The sequence below is a fragment of the Myotis nattereri genome, assembly GCF_964212035.1.
Source record: "Myotis nattereri genome assembly, chromosome: 20".
NCBI classification, from domain to species: Eukaryota; Metazoa; Chordata; class Mammalia; order Chiroptera; family Vespertilionidae; genus Myotis; species Myotis nattereri.
Window position 1 is genome coordinate 15,098,288 of NC_138096.1, and position 23,107 is coordinate 15,121,394.

Below are 23,107 nucleotides of genomic sequence, written 5' to 3' on the forward strand. Positions count from 1 at the left end.
GTCATGCTGACACATACGTGTGCCTGGAAGGGGACACGCGATCGCTTTGGCCTTTGGTCACGCATTTCATTTTGCTTGGTTTGATGCTTTCAATCTCTTAGGGAACGCTAAAGAGATGCTCTGCGACCAACAGGGCGTGGATTCTTTTGCACAGACATTGAAGGTGGACAGTGAGAATGGGAGAGACTCCTAGCCAGTATCTATGTTGGAGTCACTCAGTGTTAACCAGACTTGGATGCGTCGCAGTAAAACGGGCTGTTAGAATGGAGGGTGCTGTCTTTCCTCCCTGATCATAAAGTCTGAGGACGGAGCAAAGGCGACCGACTGTCCTCACGGGCCCTGCCTCCTGCCGCCCGGCTCCTCCTTACGCTGTGGAGGACGTGGGGAGGCACCAGGACTTGCTCAGTCCCCCACAGCTCAGCCGGGAGCCGCGCCCCCTTCCCCTGAAGCTCTCGGCTCTCAGCTCTCTGCAGGCCGAGCCCGAGTGCCTGCATCTGCACGGCCAGCGTCTCCCCCTCGTGGCTGTTACTGACACGGCGGTGAGCGTGGGCGCGGGTGTGGGTGTCTGTGGATTAGTGTTTGGTTTCTTTGAATAAGTACCCAGGAGTGGGCCTGCTGATAGTGTGGCAGCTGTTTCTAATTTTTTGAACAATCTTCATACTGGTTCCCTGCAGCTGCCTCAGTTTACAGTCCCAACAGTTGAGGTGGGTTTCTTCCCTCCTCGCCAGCACTTGCCGATTTCTTGGTGACGGCCATTCTGACACGTATGCACTGGCATCTCATGGTGGTTTAATTTGCGTTTTCCTGATCAGTGACATTGAGCACCTTTTCATACATCTGTCGGCCATTTGCTGTCGTTTTTGTAGAAGTGCCTACTCAGGTCCTCTGCCTTTTTAATCGGATTGTTTGGTTAAGTTATACGAGTTCCTTATGTATTTTGTATGTTGACCCCTTGTCAGTGTATCATTGGCCAATACCATCGCCCAGTCCGTAGATTATCTGTTCGTTTTAATGGTTTCCTTCACTGTGCAGATCTTTTGAGTTTGAAGTTGTCCCATTTGCTTATTTTTTATTGTTTTCCTTGTCTGAGGAGACATATCCAAGGAGATATTTGCTAAGAGTGATGTCAGATTCACTGCCTATTTTCTTCTAGCAGGCTGTGCTTCCAGGCCTTATGTTTAAGTCTTCAGTCCATTTTCCGTGTATTTTTGTACGTGATGTAAGTGGTCCACTTTCCCTTTATGCATGTATCTGTCCTACTTTCCCAGCAGCACTCATTGAAGACTCTCCTTTCCCCCTTGACTATCCTTGCCTCCTTTTTCGTAGATCAACTGTGTACGCAAGGATTCATTTCTGGGGTCTCCATCCTAGTCCATTGATCTGTGTATCTGTTTTTAAGCCAGAACCACAGTTTTAATAATACAGACTTTAGTATAGTTTGATAGCACTACGCGTGGCACGCCTACTTTTTGTTCTCAAAATTGTTTTTGGCTATTCAGGGTCTTCTGTGGTTCCGTATAAATTTTAGGATCAGTTGTTAAAATGCTGAGAACGCTATTGGGATTGCACTAAATCTGTAGATTGCTTTAGGTAGTAAGGACATTTTAACAATATTAATTCTTCCAATCTGTGAACGTGGTATATATCCTTCCATTTATTTGTATCTTCTTCAATTTTTCTTCGGTGTCTTATAGTTTTCATAGTACAGATCTTTCACCTCTTTGGTTAAATTTCTTCATAGGTATTTTATGCTTTTTGATGCAATTGTAAATGGGATTGTTGTCTTAAATTCTCTTTCTGATAGTTCATTGCAGCCAATTTCTGAATATTAACTTTGTATCCTGAATTTATCCATTCTAATAGTTTTTTAGTGAAATCTTTAGAGTTCTCTTTCTTATATCTGTTCATCAGATATTGGCTTATAATTCTCTTTTCCTGTAATGTCTCTGGTTTTGGTGTCAGGGTGATGCTGACTTTGTGGAATAGTTTGGAAGCACTTCTTCCTCTTCCGTTTTTTGAAACAGCTTAAGAAGGAGAAGTATTAATTTTTCTTTGTTTGATAGAACTCACCTGTGAAGCCATCTGGTCCTGGACTTTTATTGGGAGGTGTGTTTTTTTATCCTCATCCGAGAATGTGTGTGTGCTTTTTTTTATTTATTTTAGAGAAACATCGATCGGTTGCTTCCCATAAGCGGTTTTGGTCTACAGGACATTCCAATCAACTGAGCCACCCAACCAGGGCCGGAGTTTTTTTTTTATTACAGCTTCAACTTCACTACTAGTAATCATTGTTTAGATTTTGTATTTCTTGGTTGTCTTGTGAAGCCATAAATTTTCTAGAAATGTACCCATTTGTTCTGGAGTGTTGAATTTGTTGCATGTAATTGTACATAAGTGCTCTTTAATGTTTTGTACTTCTTTGGTGTCAGTTGTTATGTCTCGTTCATTCATATTTTTATTTGGGCTTTCTTAAATGAGTTTAGCTCAGGGGTGGGCAAACTTTTTGACTCGAGGGCCACAATGGGTTCTTAAACTGGACTCAGAAGAAGGAGCTGCGGCCGTGTTTCCCGACGTTGCCATGTTAACACTGCTGCTGGTGAAGGAGCGGAGGGGAGAGCAAGAGAACCCTCCACTCTTTCAGCTCCGCGGCCGGATAGAACAGCCAAACGGGCCGGATCTGGCCCGCGGGCCGTAGTTTGCCCACGGCTGGTTTAGCTAATGGTTTGCCAATTTTAGTTTTATTTTTAAACTGTAATTTTTGTCCATTTTTTATTTCTGCTCCGATCTTAACTATTTCCTTCTGTTTACTCTGGGCTTTGTTCTCTTTCAGGTCCTTCGCGTATAGATTTGGTTATGACTTTCCTTGCTCCCTGGGGTCGGCCTGTATGACTGGATTCCCTCGGAACTGCTTTTGCTGTGTCCTTGTTACTTCCTCCCGATCCTCACTGGTTGTTTCGGAGCGTGTTGTTCCGTCTCCACATCTTTGATTCTTTCCCGGTTTTCTTCCTGGGTGGTTTCTAGTTTCGTGCCCCTCTGGTGGCAAAAGATGCTGATTTATGACTTCCGTCTTGAATTTATGAACCTTGTTTGGTGGCGTAGCATGTGTTCTGTTCTGGAGACTGTTCCGTGTGCACATGAAAGAAAATGGGGATTCTGAAATTGATGAAATGCTGACAAGGGATTGGCGGGTGGTGCTGGACCCTCAGGGCAGCAGCTGCCATGGAGACCACGCCTTCCCGGCCCAGAGCCCAGCGTGTTGCTTATCCATCTCAACTCACAAAGGTTTGCCTTTAGCACCTTAGGACCCGTGTGCGAACCTATTTCGGACCAAGTCTCTCCCCGTTATTTCAGCCCCGAGAGAACTTTGCAGGCGGTCGCGGTGTTCGGAGCCTCCACCTGAATGTTCCTGTTCCCGAGCTCGTCCCGCCGGGGAAGCCACGTGTCGGGAGTTCATTTGCAGCTGATCGCACGTGGGTTTCACTGCGGTTCAGGAGCGCGGACCCTGCTGGCTGCCGCTTTCCCAGTTGCCAGCATTGCCGAGTTCCAGCTTCTTGAGCGGCTGCGGCTTTTCTGTGTGGGGGGTAGGGCCCTGGGGGGTGCGCGGGGGAGCTGCTGGGGTGGTGATGCAGGGCTGTCCCTCCCCCCTTCTAGGCTCAGGCACGTTCAGAGCCTCACGCGGGCACATGTGCAGGCCTCGCAGGAACAGGCAGCGGCGGGTGTGTCCTAATCGTGGGCTCCTCTCTCGTTAGGAGGGAAAGAATTCAGGCCACAACGGTAGGATGGTTTGCCTTTTTTTGAAAATACGTTTTTATTGATTTCAGAGAGAGGGGGGGAGAGAGAAACGTCAGTGAGGAGAGAGAATCATTGATCTGCTGCCTCCTGCACGCCCCACACTGGGGATCGAGCCTGCAGCCGGGCCTGTGCCCTGACCGGGAATGGAGCCCTGACCTCGTCCATAGGTCGCCGCTCAACCACCGCGCCACGCCAGTTGGGCTGTTTTGCTTTTATTGAAACAAATCAGACAATTACAAGAATTTTACAAAAATTAACACCCTGTGAGGACCCCGGTCTGACCATGTGACATCTGCACGTTGGTATCACTCCACCAGGGCCCTGGGCCCGGAGGGGAAGGAGGGTCCCCACACACCATCCTCTGCCCGCCCTAGAAGACCAGAGCTGTCACTCTCTCCCTCTGCTGCTCCCGACCCTACCCACGGGAGGCAGCAATTCTCCAGAAACTTCCAGTTCTCACAGAACAGCAACCAGCCAGAGAGCGGGCCTCTCTCGGGCAAACAGTACTTGTGGGCACTGCTCCTGTCCGACTCCGGATGCCGATCACAAGCTGGAGAGGAAAAGGGCAGAAAACACGCACACACCTTATAGCTCATGTTCAGCAGCAGCCAAAAGGGTTCTCTACTCTCTTCCCGGTGGCAGGGATTCTCGCCTTCTGGCTAACACTCACATTAGGTAAAACCCCTGTTACTAAAAGGAAATAAAATGGCCTTTTTATCTTTGTCTAGAGGATTCCAGAGGCTCAATAAACAACTGTTAGGTTCTGACAGAGGAGCTGGGGTTTCATTCTCATTCGTGCACACCTCACGCCGCACCCTCTTAGCAATAAAAACCCTGATCAGCGCTGGCCATGGGCCCCAGCAGCGCCGGTCAGAGCCCGCCACCCTCCCGCGGGCAGGAGTTGAAACGGAGCGCCGCCCCCACCAGCTTCCTGCCGGTCCGTGGCCGAGGGCTACTGCCCGTCCCGCCTCTTGCAGTAGTCGCTGTAGGCCTCCTCGAACATGTCCTTGCAGGGGATCTTGGCCTTCAGCTTGGAGCAGATGAGGAAGGAGCCCCCCATCTTCCGGTGCAGCGAGTAGGTCTCCTCGGGGGGCGGGATGAGCCGGTGCTTCAGCATGATGGGAATCAGGTTGTGGATCTCCTCGGTGGTGCTCTGGGTGCCAAAGTCAAAGGGCTCCTGAGAGGCGAAGGCCTTCCCCAGCGTGAGGATGGCGTCCACGTGGGCATCCTCCATGGCCTGCGGGCGGAGAGGGGAGGGGTCAGCCTGCCGCCGGAAGTGCGGTTGGAAGCCAAGTGTTTAATTTTTAACAAGATGGATCCGGTGACCGGAGCCGGAAGCAGCGTTAATGTGTGACCTGGGCTCCTCGGGAGCCAAAGGGACGGCGGGGCCTGCGCCCAATGCAGGAGGCGCCCCCTAGAGGCACGCAGGTGCAACGTGTGTGCAAAACAGACAGAGTGTCTTTTCAGGACCTAAGAACAGGCTGCCGATTCCTCCCCGCTCCTCCTTTCCCGGCGCGGCGAGGGCTCTCCCCTAACCCCCGGACTCCAGGCGCAAACCTCTGAGTTGCTGGAGTGAGAAGGGAAAGCCACCTTCCTAACAGGCCCCTTAAGCACCCCACTCGGCTGCCCCAGGCCCTGCCGCTCAGAACCTCGGGTGCAGAGGCGGGGCAGGGGCGGGGCAGAGGCAGGGCAGGGGCTGGCTTTCAGGCACCGAGCAGCCCGGGGCTCTGCAGAGAGGGTGGCTGTCACCTCGTGTCGCCCATTTATAAACGGAGGCTCTGCTGTGACCGCAAAGGAGTCCCCTGCCCCCCACCCAGGCCCCGGGAGTCTGCCTGGAGCGGCAGACATGCGCCGCCAGGGCCACGGGCGCGCACCTTGACCTCGTAGCCGGTGAGGAACTTCATCTCGATGGACTTCTTCAGCACAGCCTCCCGGTCCTGGTCGGCGGCAGCCCTGATGATCTGGGCACACAGAGGAGCTGCTGGGGCCAGAGCGGCCCTGCCCGCCCCCCGCACGGCCAACCGGCTCGCTGTTCCTCCCGGACCCTGGCCCCGAGGTCCCAGCGGGGCCGGGAGCCTGACGGGGCCATGACCTCCCCAGACTGAGCACAGGACAGGAGCCGTCAGCCTCCCGCCCTCCCTCCCAGTCCCCACCCCCAGCCCTGCCTCAGGGCCGCACGGCCAGGCCCTGCCCCGCCCTCCCTACCTGGATGTAGAGGTCAGTGAAGGATCTGTCAAATTCCCGAGTTGCCCCGAAGTCCAGGAGAGCCACCTGGGAAAGGGCGAGAGCAGGGGCAGGTTTGCAACTGGGGGCTGAGACCCCCGACTCGGAGCCCGCGCCAACAGAGCCCTCCGGCCCCTGCCCCGCCCCCACGCAGGGCTCACCTTGTGCTGCTCAGGATCGTAAAAGAAGTTGGACCAGTTGGGGTCTGTCTGCATGAAGTGGAACTCGAACAGCTCCCTTAGGCACAGGACCAGGATGTGGTGGCAGATCTGGGGGCGGGGAGAGCCCGGTGACCTCAGAGTCTAGGGCTGGGGAAGCCCGACTCCCAGCCCCACCTTCTGCCCAGATGACACTTAGTTCCAAGGGAACTACCTGGGGCAAGGGGAGGACACGCAGCCCGTCCCCGTGAGCCACACAGGGGTCACCTGGAGGCCAAGGCCGGCTGCAGACACACCTCGTTCCGGATCTCCTGGCTCAGCCCCTCCGCCTGGTCGAGGGGGAAGCCAGACACGAGCTCTGTGGTCAGCACGTGGGGGCTGCAGAGCTCGTCCACGACCTCGGGCACGTAGAAGAAGGGGTGGTCCTTCAGCAGCTCCCTGCGGGCGGGAGTCACACGGGCCAGTTCCCCCCACACCCTCCCTCGGGGAGGCAGGCAGGACAACAGGGACTGGCCAAGTGGGACCCGCTTCTCAATGGGCAGGACCCGGGCCACAGGCACCCACCCCTCAGGACCCCTTTCCCCCCCTGGGCTGCCTGAAGACGGCCCCTCTGTCCCCTGCTGGGGAAAGCAACAGGCCAGGGGCCCACAGCCCAGCGGCCCCACCAAGAGCTGCACCTGAACTTCTTGGCACAGGCGGCCTCCCGCTTGTAGTCACACTCAAGGGCCAGCTCCCGCCTCAGCACGTCGATCAGGTGCTCGGGGAACAGGCCTGGACAGGGTAGGAGGGTGTCCGGGTGAGCTGAGGGCTCCCTAGGGAGGCCCCCGCGGGTACCCAGAGCCCATCCCAAATGCCTGCCAGAGGCCAGCAGCGAGCACAGACCTTCCGGAAGCACGTTGCTCATGTTCAGCACGGTCATGAGGTTGTTGACGTCACTGTTGATGCTTTGGGCCACGCCAGGGTACTGCAGGGGGAGCAGCGGGTGTCCCATGAGCAGAGCGGGACCCCACTCCTTGGGTGAGTCACAGCTGTCTACCCCTCCCTCCCACCCCGTCTCTAGGAACAGCCGCCACTCAGGGCCCAGCCTCCAGCTCAGGCCCAAAGCAGACAATCACGGTCCCGTCCTCGCCCAAGCCAAGCTCCTGGGGGCTGTTCCACCCCCACAGCCACTCACTGGGCGAACCCGTCCCAGCATCCAGTGCTGACCGGGCGCTGGGGCCAGAGACGACAACACAGACCCTCCCTGCAGGGCCCGCACCAGGCCCGGCTCCCCTCGCAGCCCCTGTGGACGAGTGCACCCCAGCGCCTACCTGGATCTTCATGGCCACCTCACGCCCGTCCTTCATGCGGGCCAGGTGCACCTGCCCGATGGAGGCGGCTGCGAAGGGCCGCTCCTCGAAGTACTCCAGCTTGTCCCTCCAGTTGGGGCCCAGGTCATTGTTGAGGGTTTTCTGGAGGGAGAGGCCAGGGAGGGACCATCAGCCCAGCCCAGCCCCTCCCAGGAGGCCCCGCAGCTCCTCTGCAAGGAGAGGGCGGCCTGGAGCAGCCCATGCCCCGGCACCGCCGCCTCACCGTCATCTGTTTCAGGGGCATGAAGTCCGCGCTCTGCCGCACCCGCTCGAAGATCTTGGCCAGGTGGGGGTTGATGAAAGCATCGTCTGGAAGGCACCAGAGAAGTCAGATTGCAGAGGGCTGGCCCCTGGGGAGGAGCGCACGCCAGGAACAGCGCGGCCACCGCACACACCCGGCCCCGTGCGGTCTCCTGGGAGATGCTGCTCGGCCCCCTCACACTGGAGCCCGGGCCCAGTGCCACCAGCAGGCCCGGCCCAGCTTCTTCCTCGCACCCTGGCAGCATGTCCCACCCGGCACACAGGTGGACAGCAGCTTCAGAGGGACACACGCTGACCTGGGTGTGCAGCGCCCCCAGCCCCTCCCCCCTCTCCCACGAGGCTGACGACAGGCCGCGTGGCTCTCTGAACCCACCCAATGACCTGAGAAGGTGCGCTTCTTAGAAGTAACAGCCGTAGCTTTTCACAATGATAAAAAAATAAATTTAGGAAATAAAGGATAAAAATGTGTAAAATACCCACAAGCTGGTCACCTGCAGGGAGTTACTCTTTCTTTCTGACCCTTTTCCCGGGTCCCATCCAGAGCACTGCCCCGAGCTGCTCAGCAGTTACTGGATGTTCTGAAACGGCCGCCGGGGGGAGCCCCCCCAGGCCCTGCTGCTGCTTCCCTGGCTTCAGCTCTGGTAACAGCCACGCCCCGAAGGACGTCTCGGTCCATGACCCCATGGCACCATGAGGTCCTAATGGAGCTAAAGAATCCCCGTCACCCAGTGACCTCACAGCCGCCATGACCTGGCAGCCAAGGCCGGCTTCACGCTTGTGATGCTGGTGTCACAGACGAGCACACACAATATGGCAGTTTGTCGTACTCGATCGTAAGGGGCGGCTGCTGCCTTGCGTGTGTACTATACTCTCTGCTTATCACAAGCTCGCTCTGTCTCACACAGGATGCCGGCCCTGGCCGGGCAGCTCAGTGGGTTAGAGCGTCATCCACATCCACCAAGGTTGTGGGTTCGAGCCCTGGTCAGGGCACAGACAAGAATCAACCAATGATGCATCAGTAAGTGGAACAACAAATCCACGTTTCTCTCTAAAACCAGTAAATAAAACCTCAGACAGCACCCCGGTGACGCCAGCAGCAGCCCCACACGTCCGTGCTGACAGCTGATCGCATCACCTTCTGTGCTGGCTCCGCCTCGTGTTGTTCTGTGCGGGAGCGAGTGCAACCGGCGTGGGGCCAGGAGCCGGAGGCGGAACTGACTAGGCTTGTGGTGTCCGCCCGTGGCACCGCCTCGGGGGCTTTTCCCAGAACGTGTCCCTGTGACTAAGCGCACGTGACGGCCCCAAGGCCGAGCCCGGACGTCCGCCAGGCTTCCCCCGGACCCTCCGCCAGGCTTCCCCGGCGTCACCGGGCGTGGGCACCTGAGGCGGGCCGAGCATCACCAGACATCGCCCGGCAGCACCACTGTGCCCGCCGCCTGCCCGAGCGCCTGTCCCGCTGGCCGTTCCACGAGCCCATCCAGCTGCTGGGGTGAGAGCCTTGGGGTCACCTGCTCCCACTCGAGAGCCGGCCTCTGGGGCGTCCCACCCTCTGCTCGTGGGGCCACACGGCGCCGGGCTGTTGGGCTGCCTTCCCTCCTTGGGCCACGTGCTCCTCGCCTCCAACACCAACTGGCAGGACCGCGAGCCCTCCTTCCCGCTCCCTCCAACCAACACAGGGGGTGGGGGGGGGCGACAGCAGCCAGGCTCGTCCACTTCTGAGAGGCCAGGACCCCCTCTAGACGTCTCTGCTCCCAGAAGGAAGGTGACTGGGCTCCTGTTTCAGACCCTGTTTCAGCGTCCCTGCTGGCACCAGCCAGGATCGAGCAAGAGGAGCCCCCCCCCACCGCCCCCCCAGGTCCGGCACCAGGCGGGGCCACTCACCCTGGATGCTCAGCATCTGGCCCAGCTTGAGCGCCGCCCCGCGCACCTTGCACAGCGTGCTCACGATGCGCTCCGCGTTGGCCTCCGACAGGAAGGGGCTGGAGTCCAGCACGGCCTTCTTCCCCCCTGTGGGCAGAGCCAGGTCATCGAGGCAGCACCACCCTCTCTGAGTGCCAGGGCTCCCGGGCAGGTGCAGGGCCCGAGGACCCCTGGGCACACCCCAGCCCACGGCCAACTGGCTGTCTTGGGCCAACACCATCACCCCGATCCTCCTTGGTAAACAGAGGCAGGAGCGTGGGGGGGGGGGGGTTAGTGCCGTTTGAAAAAGCCCAACACGGAGCCTGACCAGTCTCCCTCCTGGACGCCCGTCAAACCCCAGGAGCAATACAACTTCCACACCCGCCTCCCTGCCGCTCAGAGGCCTTGGGGACACGCCGGCACCGCCGACCCCCCCTCTCCCCCCACACACACCCCAGTGCCTGGGCCTGCAGAGGGCACACTGAAGGGCAGTCAGCTGGAGCTGGGGACAGGCACTGGGAGGGAGGGACCCAATGCACAGTGCCAGGCCAGGAGGACAGAGGTCGCCCAGCACGTTCACCACAGGGCCAGCTGGCTCGGGGAGGGAGCTCAGGCTCAAGGACAGCACTCGCCCGCTGTGCCTGCCTCTCCCCTCGCCCAGAGGCCCCGGCAGCGACCTCAGGGGTGCAGGCGACCTGTGTCCAGGACACTGGGGGTAGGAGGGTGCGCGGCGATGACTCAGTGGGGTTGCAGGGGGGCCAGCCAGTGCCCAGTGCCGTCTCCACCGCAGCGGCCCTAAACACCGCTCTGCCCGTGTCCTGGGGGGAGGCGTGCTCGCGCCCCCTCTGCCCTCCCCGCTCCTCAGCACCGTTCAGTCCCGCAGCCTGTGGCGCTCGGCGCTCTCCTGCCTGCTGTCCTGGGAGCCCAGTCAGGGGCCGGGGCCGGGCCCAGCCCTCGGGACTGAGCTGGGTCCCAAGGAGGGAACAGGAGAGGTGGCTGCAGGGGGAACCCCGCCCCCTGCGCCAGGGACTGTGTCCAGCCCAGCCTCGATGGAGTGGGGTGCACAGGGTGGGGTGCAGTTTGCAGAAGAGAAGCCCCAAAGAGAACACGAGCATCTGCCAGCCTCAGGGCAGCCCTGCCGCTCACGGAGGAGTGAGGCTCACTCCTGGGTCCCGGGCGGCAGGGGTCCCGGGCGGGTGAGCGATGTCAGCTCTGCAGGGAGAGACCGAGCTGCTGGGGGTCAGGGGCAGCCGTGGGCAGGGCTCCAGAATGGCTGCACCAAGAAGGCTCCCCAGATGACACCCCGGCTACGGCTCTGTCGCCAGCGGGGACACGGCTGGTGCTGAGAGTAACGAGGAGCCGGGCAGAGCGTGGTGGGCCTGCCCCCCAGGAGAGCCTCCTCCGGGCGGAGCTGGCCTGGCTGGTCAGCGCCCTCCAGGCCACGGCATCGCAGGCCTGTCCTGAGAGCCGGGGCAGAGCTGGGGGGCTGCCAGCCCCTCCTACCTGGCCTGAGCCCGCCCTCTGGCTCCTGGGCCTTGACCTCCAGCCAAGGTCACTGCTTCCCTGACAAAGGACACCCGCTTGAGCCTGGAGCCAGTCCTCGCCTCCTGCCTGCCCAGACCTGCTGGGAGAGGACGCCCGCCACGGGGGAGGGCGGGTGCTGCTCGGGAAGGCTGGCTGCTCTCCCCAGAACGCCAGGCCTCACGTCCAGTGTCTCCAACACTAAAAATACTCCCGCTAAGTCCCCTGTCCCAGCCCCTTCCAAGGACACACGGTGTGCCGTCCTCAGGCTGTGGGTCAGCCTGCTGCCTTCCCTCTGGGAGGCTCCCTGACCCGCAAGAGGGTCTGGCGAGTGAAGAGGGGCCACCCCTGTGACTGGCAGGCCCCTCAGAGCCCAGCCCTGAACTGGCAGCCAGGGCAACAGGGACAGGACCGGGGGTGTCACGGGAGAGGAGGTGTCAGATACTGGAAAGAGCTGGCATCTCCTGGAGAGACGCATGTTCTGACCTGACCCCTGGCTGACCCAGGAAGGCAGGGACAGGTTCATGACCTTTGCCTCAGAGATGGAGGGCCCTGTGGGATCTATCCCAGCAGCACCCACTCCCCTCAGCCGCAGGAGAGCAGGGGCGGGGCTGGACCGAACCTCAGCTCCACTGGAGGGGCCAGGGCGGCAGGGTGGGCCAGGGCGGCAGGGTGGGCCAGGGCGGTGGGCGGGCCAGGGTGGCGGGGGTGGGCCAGGGCGGCGGGGTGGGCCAGGATGGTGGGGTGGGCCAGGGCGGCGGGGGTGGGCCAGGATAGTGGGGTGGGCCAGGATGGTGGGGTGGGCCAGGGCGGCGGGTGGGCCAGGGCAATGGGGTAGGCCAGGGCGATGGGGTGGGCCAGGATGGTGGGGTGGGCCAGGGCGGCGTGGGCGGGCCAGGGCGGCGGGGATGGGCCAGGATGGTGGGCGGGCCAGGGCGGTGGGCGGGCCAGGGCGGTGGGGTGGGCCAGGATGGTGGGGTGGGCCAGGGCGGTGGGCGGGCCAGGGCGGCGGGGGTGGGCCAGGATGGTGGGGTGGGCCAGGGCGGTGGGCGGGCCAGGGCGGCGGGGGTGGGCCAGGATGGTGGGGTGGGCCAGGGCGGTGGGCGGGCCAGGGCGGCGGGGGTGGGCCAGGATGGTGGGGTGGGCCAGGGCGGCGGGGGTGGGCCAGGATAGTGGGGTGGGCCAGGATGGTGGGGTGGGCCAGGGCGGCGGGGGTGGGCCAGGATAGTGGGGTGGGCCAGGATGGTGGGGTGGGCCAGGATGGTGGGGTGGGCCAGGGCGGCAAGGTGGGCCAGGACGGCGGGGTGGGCCAGGACGGCGGGGTGGGCCAGGATAGTGGGGTGGGCCAGGGCGGCGGGGTGGGCCAGGACGGCGGGGTGGGCCAGGACGGCGGGGTGGGCCAGGATAGTGGGGTGGGCCAGGGCGGCGGGGGTGGGCCAGGATAGTGGGGTGGGCCAGGATAGTGGGGTGGGCCAGGGCGGGGTGTGGGCCAGGTTAGTGGGGTGTGGGCCAGGGTGGGGGTGGGCCAGGATGGTGGGGTGGGCCAGGACGGCGGGGGTGGGCCAGGATGGTGGGGTGGGCCAGGACAGCAGGGTGGGCCAGGACGGCGGGGTGGGCCAGGATAGTGGGGTGGGCCAGGACGGCGGGGTGGGCCAGGATAGTGGGGTGGGCCAGGGCGGGGGGTGGGCCAGGACGGCGGGGGTGGGCCAGGATGGTGGGGTGGGCCAGGACGGCGGGGTGGGCCAGGACGGCGGGGTGGGCCAGAATAGTGGGGTGGGCCAGGGCGCCAGCACTGGAGCAGAGCCGCCTTCAGCCACCAGTGAGCGTGCCCCAGAGGGGACCTGAGGGCCCCAAAACACAGGTGGGACGTCAGGGCCCAGCTCACCTGAGGAATCCTCAGAGCGGAGGGTCTTCTTGGCAACTTCAGCCAGGGCTCCAAAGCCCAGACCCACAGCCAGACCTGGAAGGAGGAGGGGAGGGCGCTGGGCATTTGCATGGGAGCGGGCTGCTGCCCACTGGCCTCCGCCCACAAGGCCCCTCCCCCACCTCCACACACACATGCACACGCACACGCACACCCCTCAGCTTCCCAAGGACCCTCGAATACGCTCCAGACCATTTTTTTTAATCCTCACCAGAGGACATGCTGGGAGGGATGGAGGGATGGAGCGATGGAGGGAGGAAAAGAGAAACAGAGAAAGGGAGAGGGGATGGAGGGAGGGAGAGAAAGAGAAGGGGGGCATCGAAATGAGAGGAACATCGATCGGTAGCCTTCCATACGCACCCCAACTGGGGATCAAACCATAACCCAGTATGTGCCTTGACCAGGGACTGAACCAATAACCCTTCGGGGCACAGGACGACGCTCAGAGGACAAAAATGTAGGGACACACATATCTGTTGTTTTCAGAGAAGATCTGGCAGGTGCATTTGGTGAAGTTTCATCTGTCCCCACCCCATCACCTCTGCTCATGTACAGGCGATGGGACACACAAACACCCCAGGACAACACACAACAGAGAACGAGGCTGGGAGGACCCAGCCCAGGGGAGCAGGGCCAGGAGCGGGCGCCCTGTGGGAGGCAGCCCCGCCTGTGCCGTCTGGGGGAAGAGGCTCAGGTCCTCAGAGCCCTGACTGTGCTCCTCGGAGGGGACCACACGACAGGGCCGGACGCAGCAGCTGCAGCGAATGGGAATGTTCTACAAAAGCAAAAGGTGGGGGTCCCCAATCCAAACTGGGAGACGCACAGGAATTCAGGCTGCAGCCCTCACGCAGGCAACCGACAGTGGTCGCAGCCCCCCCTCTCCCTTTTGCAATCTTCTAGATCCAAGTTCATCAGGGCCTGCTGTGCCCGGAGGCAGGGCCTGCTGTGCCCGGAGGGAGGAGGGAAGCGGATGGTCTCAACTGCCCAGGGAGGCCTGCCTGGAGCCTCCCCTCCACTTTCTAACAGGTCTAGCTGCTGGGGGTGGGGGTGGGGGCGGGAGGCACATGAGCAGAGAGGGAATGAGCACCCGGACTACAGCAGAGGCCCTGGAGACACTAAAGAGGCCCTCGGGCCAGGGGGCCTCGAAGAGCACAGCCCGGGGCCCAGGGGCCAGGGGCGGAGGGAGCAGCAGAGGGGACAGCCTCACACTGGATGCTCTGATGAACCGGTAAGGAAACCTGCACACATCTCCCAAATTTTATAAAAAATAGAAGTTCCTGCCTCATAGTCACTGGAGATTAAACACCTGAACAAAGTCCTAAGGTGCTTCCAGTGGGGCTGGCACAGGTGCTGCCATAAGAGTGTTTGCTGTTATTACCGTGGCTCCTATCCAAATGGCCAGACCAGTCCTGTCCAAAGGAAATGCCATGTCAGCCACACAGGGAATATTTTTACAAGCAAAAAGCATGTAAAATGAATTCTAACATATATTTTAAACCAGTTTATCCAAAACGTTATCATTTCAACAAGTACTCAGTATAAAAATTATTAGCGCCCTAGCCCGTTTGGCTCTGTGGATAGAGCGTCGACCTGTGGACTGAAGGGTCCCGGGTTGGATTCCGGTCAAGGGCACACGCCCAGGTTGCAGGCTCCATCCCCAGTGTGGGGCATGCGGAAGGCAGCCGATCAATGATTCTCTCTCATCGTTGATGTTTCTCTCTCTCCCCTTCTCCCTTCCTCTCTGAAATCAATAAAAATGTTTTAAGTTATTGGACATGTTTTACATTGTGTGTCTCGCCTGAGCCCGGATCAGTCTGGACCAGCCACATTTCACGTGCGTGACACCCGTGTGGCTGGCGGCTGCAGCGCGGGACAGTCCGGGGCCACAAGAGGCCGCGCTCTGCGACCACAGAAAGCAGCCACCGCCATCTGGGTGCCCCGGGCCCCCCAAGGACGTCGTGGACTGGCATGCAGGTGCCAGAACCTGTTTCCCTCTGGCGGGCACCGGGCACGGCGCTGGGAGCCTCGTCTCCAATCAAACATTAACCCTCCTGCCCACCCCTCACATTATCTGACTCAGGAAAACAAACGATAGCAACCTTCCAACTCTAGCAAGTTTCACTAGCGTCTGCGTCTAGATTTTTCTCTGCCTAGATCCAGTCCAAAGAGCCTGGCCATTGGGAACAGATACTATGGGTGTGGGGGTGTGTGTGTGTGTCTGTGAGTGTGTGTGTGTGTCTGTGAGTGTGTGTGTCTCTGTATCTCTGTGTGTCACTGTGTGAGTGTGTCTCTGTGTGTTTGTGTCTCTCTGTGTCTGTGTGTGTGTATGTCACTATGTGTCTGTGTCTCTGTGTCTGTGTGTTTGTGTGTATGTCTCTGTGTGTGTCTCTTTGTGTCTGTGTGTGTGTGTGTGTGTCACTGTGTGTGTCTGTGTCTGTGTGTGTGTCACTATGTGTCTGTGTCTGTGTGTGTGTGTGTGTATGTCTCTGTGTCTCTTTGTGTCTGTGTGTGTGTGTCTGTGTGTATCTGTGTATGTGTCCCCAGCGTGGGGGGTGGGGGTGCTGAGCCCCTCTTTCGGCAGGCAGAGGCCTCCTGCTGGGCCCCTCAGATGCTTGGTCAAACTGTTCCCTGGCCGTCTCTAGGCTGCAGGTCGGAGCCCAAACTCTCCAAGGCCCAGGGCCTGTCATCAAATCACTAAACAGAGAACCGGCTACAAGGTGGCCGCAGGCTCCTGCTGTGGCCCGACAAGCTCCCTCCGGACCAGCCCAGGGCCAGGCCCGCCAGGCAGCCCTGACCTTGGCCTCAAGAGCTCCTGTGTGCCAAGCGGAGAGCAGTTCCCAGAACTCTGCTGCGGGGCAAGGCCAGACCCAGCTGGATCCTCCTCCTGGCAGAACGGGCGCCTCCGCCCGGATCCTCCAGGTCCTGGGGCGGACACCCAGAGCTCCTGCTGGCTCTCCGCCACCTGTGGCCCCTCGGCCCCCAGCACCGGAGCCCTCGGGATGGCACGCCTCCCCCACTTTCCCAGTCCTCCTATGGCCCAGCCTGGCTACCGTCTGCTCGGATCCCGGAGGACCAGCGTGGAGCCCGCGTCAGCCCCAGGCTGGCCTCCGTCCCAGCCGATGAGAAGGCGCCAGCTCCTTCTAAGAAAGTTCCTGACATTCCCATTTCCCTCACAAACGGAAGTTTAGTCAAGAAACGGGGTGGGGAGAGGGGTCAGAGCGGGGCTCTCCCCCCTGGCCAGGATCTGGGGGCCTAGGCCCAGCCTGGCCCCGGCCGCCCGGAAGTCCCTCTGGGGGTCCCAGAGCCCAAGTGGCCCTTCCTGGAGCAGCCACTGGGCTTCTGGCCAGACACGCTCCAGGGCTCAGAAAAGGAGACAATGAGACGCCTTCTAACCACAGCGCCAGCGCGTTGGTGAGGGGCCTGGGGAAGGTGCCGCAGGAGCAGGGAGTGAGGAAAGGTTCTCGCGGACCCCAGGCTCCACAGGGTAGCGACAGGCGCGGGCGCTTCCCTGTGACGGCAGAGGGCAGAGGCGTGTGCACAGCGACAGCACAGGGCACTCCCGCGGCCTGACAGCGGAGCCCCGTCTGGGTTAGCACATCTAAGGATCCTGAGCTGGCAGCAAGTCCACAAAGCAGAGGTAATTCAGTCCCCTCTCTGCATCGCTGCGACCTCCCCGCCCGGCCCTTGGAGCAGAGGCCCTGTGGGGGGCACAGCCCACAGCGCAGGAGGAAGGGGACAGGGAGCCGCAGGAGGAAGGGGACAGGGAGCCGCAGGAGGAAGGGGACAGGGAGCCGCAGGAGGAAGGGGACAGGGAGCCACTGGAGGAAGGGGACAGGGAGCCGCAGGAGGAAGGGGACAGGGAGCCGCAGGAGGAAGGGGACAGGGAGCCACTGGAGGAAGGGGACAGGGAGCCGCAGGAGGAAGGGGACAGGGAGCCGCAGGAGGAAGGGGACAGGGAGCCGCAGGAGGAAGGGGACAGGGAGCCGCAGGAGGAAGGGGACAGGGAGCCACTGGAGGAAGGGGACAGGGAGCCGCAGGAGGAAGGGGACAGGGAGCCGCAGGAGGAAGGGGACAGGGAGCCGCAGGAGGAAGGGGACAGGGAGCCACTGGAGGAAGGGGACAGGGAGCCGCAGGAGGAAGGGGACAGGGAGCCGCAGGAGGAAGGGGACAGGGAGCCACTGGAGGAAGGGGACAGGGAGCCGCAGGAGGAAGGGGACAGGGAGCCGCAGGAGGAAGGGGACAGGGAGCCGCAGGAGGAAGGGGACAGGGAGCCGCAGGAGGAAGGGGACAGGGAGCCGCAGGAGGAAGGGGACAGGGAGCCACTGGAGGAAGGGGACAGGGAGCCGCAGGAGGAAGGGGACAGGGAGCCGCAGGAGGAAGGGGACAGGGAGCCGCAGGAGGAAGGGGACAGGGAGCCGCAGGAGGAAGGGGACAGGGAGCCACTGGAGGAAGGGGACAGGGAGCCGCAGGAGGAAGGGGACAGGGAGCCGCAGGAGGAAGGGGACAGGGAGCCACTGGAGGAAGGGGACAGGGAGCCGCAGGAGGAAGGGGACAGGGAGCCGCAGGAGGAAGGGGACAGGGAGCCGCAGGAGGAAGGGGACAGGGAGCCACAGGAGGAAGGGGACAGGGAGCCGCAGGAGGAAGGGGACAGGGAGCCGCAGGAGGAAGGGGACAGGGAGCCGCAGGAGGAAGGGGACAGGGAGCCGCAGGAGGAAGGGGACAGGGAGCCGCAGGAGGAAGGGGACAGGGAGCCGCAGGAGGAAGGGGACAGGGAGCCTCTGGAGGAAGGGGACAGGGAGCCACTGGAGGAAGGGGACAGGGAGCCGCAGGAGGAAGGGGACAGGGAGCCGCAGGAGGAAGGGGACAGGGAGCCGCAGGAGGAAGGGGACAGGGAGCCACAGGAGGAAGCTCCCTGGAGGGCGTTCCACAGGTTCTCTGGGGCTGGCCCTCCCCACTGGGTAGGGGAGGACCTAACACACACTCTGCCGGCTGCAGGGGACAGGGCACAGGTACAGGCAGCCGGTCAGACTGCCATCTGTGAGAGGGGTCCCTGGGCGAGTGGGGCGTGGCTCAGCCGGTCATCTGTAACTGGAGACAAGAACTGCCTGACCCTCCTCCCGCCCTCAGAGGGAAAAGGACACACAGAACCCTGTAAGCCTGGCTTGCCCAGGGCGCGGAACGTCTTGTCCCACAGCAGCCCTCCTGGCTGCTCAGCGAGCCGAGCCGGGAGGAGCTCGGGGCTGGGGGACAGGCTGCACAGCACGTGCCCTCGGGAATCAGGCAAGGAAACTGGCGCCACTAAGCGCCAGCCCACGAGGGGCCAGAGTGAGTCCGGCCCTGGACACCGCCCTGTCAGCCCAGGACCTGTCTCCAGCCACCAGGAACAGCAGGTGCCCATCGTCAATATTGTGTGGGGAAGCCTGACCTTAGACAAGGCAACAGAGGGCAGTGTGCCAGGTCAGAGCACACAGCGCTGCTGCTGGAGGCACCAACACTCTCCCCTCCCGCCCTGCCCCCCTGCCCCCCGGCCCCACTGCAGGCTGACTCTGCAGGCCCAGGGGTCGCCATCAGCGTCTAGACACAGAGATGGTGGGGCTGAATCTGTCACAAACTCAGTGACTCAACTGACTTTCCTTTTATCTTGGAATCATGGCTAAAATATCCTTTTAAAGATCCACAGGATGGGGGCGGGAGGGCCAGGGCCAGGGCCAGCCGGGGAGGGCTGCCCAGGCAGCACTGTCCCCCTCCCCCCTATGGCCGCCCGTCCCCCGCATGACCACCTTTATAAGTTATAAGGGTGCTGGCATCGGAAACCCACTGCAAGCCCTCACCTCCCACCCACGTGGTTTGCAACTGGGCTTGAGAGAGAGAGCCAGGCCTGGAGCGCATCATGATTCACCATTCTTGGTGCCGGCCATTGGCACCTGCCTTACCACCTCCTCAGTAACAGAGGAAGACAAAGATCCCAAGTACTGGAGAGACCAAGCTCAGCAGACCCTGAAAAACGCCGAGCCTTCAGAACCTTAACACCAACATGGCTAAGAATACCATCCTGTTCCTGGAAGATGGGATGGGCGTCGCCATGGTGACAACCGCCCACATCCTCAAGGGCCAGCTGCACCACAACCCTGGGGAGACCAGGCTTGAGACGGACAAGTTCCCGCACATGGCCCTCTCCAAGACATACACCACCAACGCTCAGGTCCCCAAAGCGCAGGCACTGCCACTGCCCACCTGTGTGGGTGAAGGCCAATGAGGGCACCATCGGGGTGAGCGCGGCCACCCAGCACTCCCACTGCAACATCCCTCAGGGGAACGAGGTCTATCCCTGCAGGGAGCGGGCCTAAGCTATCAGTCGGACGTCCCCTGAGGGCTCCCAGACTGCAAGGGTGCTCAGGCTGAGCTGAGGGGAACCCCCCCCCCCGGGGAACCCCCCCCCACCCCCACCCCACCCCCCGCCCAGTGCCCCTAGTTTATTAATAAAAAGCCCCAGCCGAAACCGGTTTGGCTCAGTGGATAGAGCGTTGGCCTGCGGACTGAAAGGTCCCAGGTTCGATTCCGGTCAAGGGCATGTACCTGGGTTGCAGGCACATCCCCAGTAGGAGATGTGCAGGAGGCAGCTGATCGATGTTTCTCTCTCATCGATGTTTCTAACTCTCTATCCCTCTCCCTTCCTCTCTGTAAAAATCAATAAAATATATTTTTTAAAAAAAATAAATAAATAAAAAAATAAAAAGCCCTGGCTGAGTAGTTCAGTTAGAGCGAGTGTCATCCTGATACACCAAAGTTGTGGGTTGGATCTCAGGGCACAAATAAAAATCAACCAACCTATATATATAAAAGGCTAATATGCTAAGTGTCTGTCTGGGCAATGACGTCACATAGCAACACTCGGATTCCTCTCCCTAGCGACTAGCCTCCTTGCACTTTCTTCAGCCCAGGAACACGGCTTGCTTTATAGCCAGGTGGAAACACTTTACACTGTAACCACATGTCTGTGAAGCATGTTCCCGTGCCTCATCTCATTTGATCCTCACAGAAGTCCTAGAGTAGGTAGATAGGAGACTTGGTGGAATCCTATTTTCTTTTCATTAGCCAGAAAACAGAGATTTAGAAACTTGACCTGACTGAAAAGAAGAAATGGTGGACCTTGAAAATGACTTCAGGTTTTCTCACTGTGCAGAATATAGTCAAACACGGCTGCAGGTAAATACTTTACCCTTTGTTCTCCCTGTGTGATCTACAATAATAATCTGCTTCGTGTTGATATTTACTGCTGTGTTGCTGACCATTACCTGAACGAGAAGCTGGGGTGCTTCACTGGGCTGGAAAAAGTTTAGCTACATCAGAAAGCAGGTCTAATTAAGCAAGTGTATCTATATATATATATAAAAGGCTAAGTTGACTCACGCATGTGCAATACATAAAGCTCTCGTTGGCGCCAATTGCACATGTGTGTTTCTATCTGTCATTGTCAATCGTGAATTTGGTTGACACTTCTATTATAGAGAAAGGGCGAACAGCGATATTAAAATATTTCTTCTAATCCTTTTAGTGGAAACAACTAATCGATCTCTCTCTTTTTCTTTCTCTCTCTCTCTCTGAAATGAATTTAAAAAGAAAGTAATGTTACCCAACTAATAGCCACTGTGCAAAGCAGGGAACGAACTATGCCAAGTCTTCTGGGGAGCAGGGACCACTGGAGGCCACCAAAGCAGTGATTCTCAAACTCCTTCTGGTAGAGGCACCCCAGGACCTTATGTTCTGTGTAACCCACCCTTCTCTTCTGTTAATACTGTTCAATATTAAAAGTGTTTTTACAGAAGAGGAATTGTTAACTGATATGTAGCCCATGGCTAAGCAACATATTTGTGTCAGAGTTCAGAAAGCAGCTCCAGCAACCAGACACTCTGGCTCCAGGACACTTGCTGACTCTCAACCATAAAAACGGGACCTTGCCCTGACCAGTTTGGCTCAGTAGGTAGAGCGTCGGCTTGCAGACCAAAGGGTCCCGGGCTCAATTCCAGTCAAGGGCACGTACCTCGGTTGCAGGCTCCTCCCTGGCCCAGGCCCTGATCAGGGCTCGCACAGGAGGCAACCAAGCAATGTAGTTCTCTCACATCAATATTTCTGTCTTTCCCTCTCACTTCCACTCTCCCTAAAATCAATGGAAAAATATCCTCAAATGAAGATTAAGAATAAATAAATAAATCCTATATAATAAAAGCCTAATGTGCAAATTGTCCCCTTAGGCAGTCGTTGGACCAGGAGTTTGCTCACTATGACATGCGCTGACCACCAGGGGGCGGCATAAAACATGGTGGATGTTGGCGACGGGGCGCTGGCAACGGACAGCAACAAAGGCGCTGCCAGCTTCGATGGGCCCCAACAACAGTGGGACCGCGGTGGAATGGTAGAGCAGGTGAGGGGGCAGCGCCAGGCCACGGTGGGGTGCCAGGCGGGGCTGCAGGGCTGCAAGGCTGGGGGTACAAGCTGGGGCTGCGAGCCTGGGGGCACAAGCTAGGGCCCAATCCCCACAGGCCACCCCGAGGGACCCCACCCATGCATGGATTCATGCATTGGGCCTCAAATAACTAACTAAATAACTAAATACATACATACATACATACCTGACCTCTGCTCAACCAGTTTCAAGATAATGATTAGACTGGACTGTGCTGACTTACATGAAGAGAACTCTGAATGCCCCTGATTTCTTTCTTTTCCTCCTCTACCTCCTAATAAAAACCCAAGCCTACACTGAGATGTTAAGATGGTCTTTGGGACGGGAGTCACCATCTTCTCAGGCTGCTGGCACTTGAATAGACCATCTTTCCTTACATCAGCCCGTGTCTCTTGAGTACTGGCTTTCAAAGTGGCAGGCAGCCAAACCTGAGTTTGGTATCACTATGAGGAACTGTTTGAAATGCTAACTCAAGTAAAACAAGGCAACAAATGTAGATGACACTTTATACTAGACCAGCCGTGGGCAAACTACGGCCCGCAGGCCCGATCCAGCCCGTTTGAAATGAATAAAACTAAAAAAAAAAAAAAAAGACCGTACCCTTTTATGTAATGATGTTTACTTTGAATTGATATTAGTTCACACAAACACTCCATCCATGCTTTTGTTCCGGCCCTCCGGTCCAGTTTAAGAACCCATTGTGGCCCTCGAGTCAAAAGTTTGCCCACCCCTGTGCTAGACTGTAGCAACAGATGTCAAATTTTAAGTTAGCAATGTACAAGAAAACCTTAAGGTTAAGAAAATTCTATCTGATTAACTCAGTCTGCTCTGCACATTAAGAAGACAGTCACCCCTTTAGGGTTGGTGCCCAGACACTTCCCAGAAATTAAAAATATATATATATATATACACACACACACATACACACATACACACATACACACATATACATATATATTAGAAGCCCCATGCACAAATTCGTGCACAGTGGCGTCCCTTGGCCTGGCCTGCAGGATCAGGCCGAAACCGGCTCTCCAACATCCCTGAGGGGTCCTGGATTGTGAGAGGGTGCAGGGGAGGCCAAGGGACCCCACCGGTGCACAATCGGGGCTGGGGAGGGACACGGAAGGTTGGTCAGCTGGGGAGAGACCACAGAAGGGCTCCAGGGCATGTCCGCCCATCTCACTCAGTCCCGATTGACCAGACCCCAGAGCAAGCTAACCTACCTGAGCACCTACCCCCTGGTGGTCAGTGCACGTCATAGCAAGCGGCTGAGCAGCCTTAGCATATTATTAGCATATTACACTTTGATTGATTGAATGGCCAACCGGACAACCAGACACTTAACATATTAGGCTTTTATTATATAGGATTCTTTTTTTTAAGATAGCCAGCCATCAATATTAGGACTCACTCCTGGGTCCAGCTCCCAGAGCACAGAGCCAATCCTAACAATGAGTAGAATGTGGCTTCCAAAAGAGAAGAGACAACAGAGAACAGTATGTATACACATGGG

The 23,107-nt window shown here is 58.9% G+C and overlaps 1 protein-coding gene across 4 annotated transcripts in view; it reads right to left on the minus strand.

Annotated features, from left to right (window-relative positions):
* Positions 1–3,780: 3,780 nt before the first annotated feature.
* The window catches only part of COQ8A (coenzyme Q8A), a 42,718-nt gene continuing 23,391 nt past the window's right edge, over positions 3,781–23,107 (minus strand). For 3 of the 4 annotated variants that reach the window (XM_081114458.1, XM_081114456.1, XM_081114459.1), the window contains 11 exons: positions 13,089–13,163; positions 9,665–9,790; positions 7,746–7,831; positions 7,484–7,624; positions 7,056–7,137; positions 6,851–6,944; positions 6,470–6,611; positions 6,177–6,284; positions 5,998–6,063; positions 5,667–5,753; positions 3,781–5,029 (listed from right to left, as the gene is read on the minus strand). In XM_081114458.1, coding sequence (XP_080970584.1) covers positions 4,745–5,029; positions 5,667–5,753; positions 5,998–6,063; positions 6,177–6,284; positions 6,470–6,611; positions 6,851–6,944; positions 7,056–7,137; positions 7,484–7,624; positions 7,746–7,831; positions 9,665–9,790; positions 13,089–13,163 — 1,292 coding nt within the window. In that variant the 3' untranslated portion in view covers positions 3,781–4,744. The remainder of the gene's footprint in view (positions 5,030–5,666; positions 5,754–5,997; positions 6,064–6,176; positions 6,285–6,469; positions 6,612–6,850; positions 6,945–7,055; positions 7,138–7,483; positions 7,625–7,745; positions 7,832–9,664; positions 9,791–13,088; positions 13,164–23,107) is intronic. The other variant, XM_081114457.1, reaches the window with a different exon arrangement.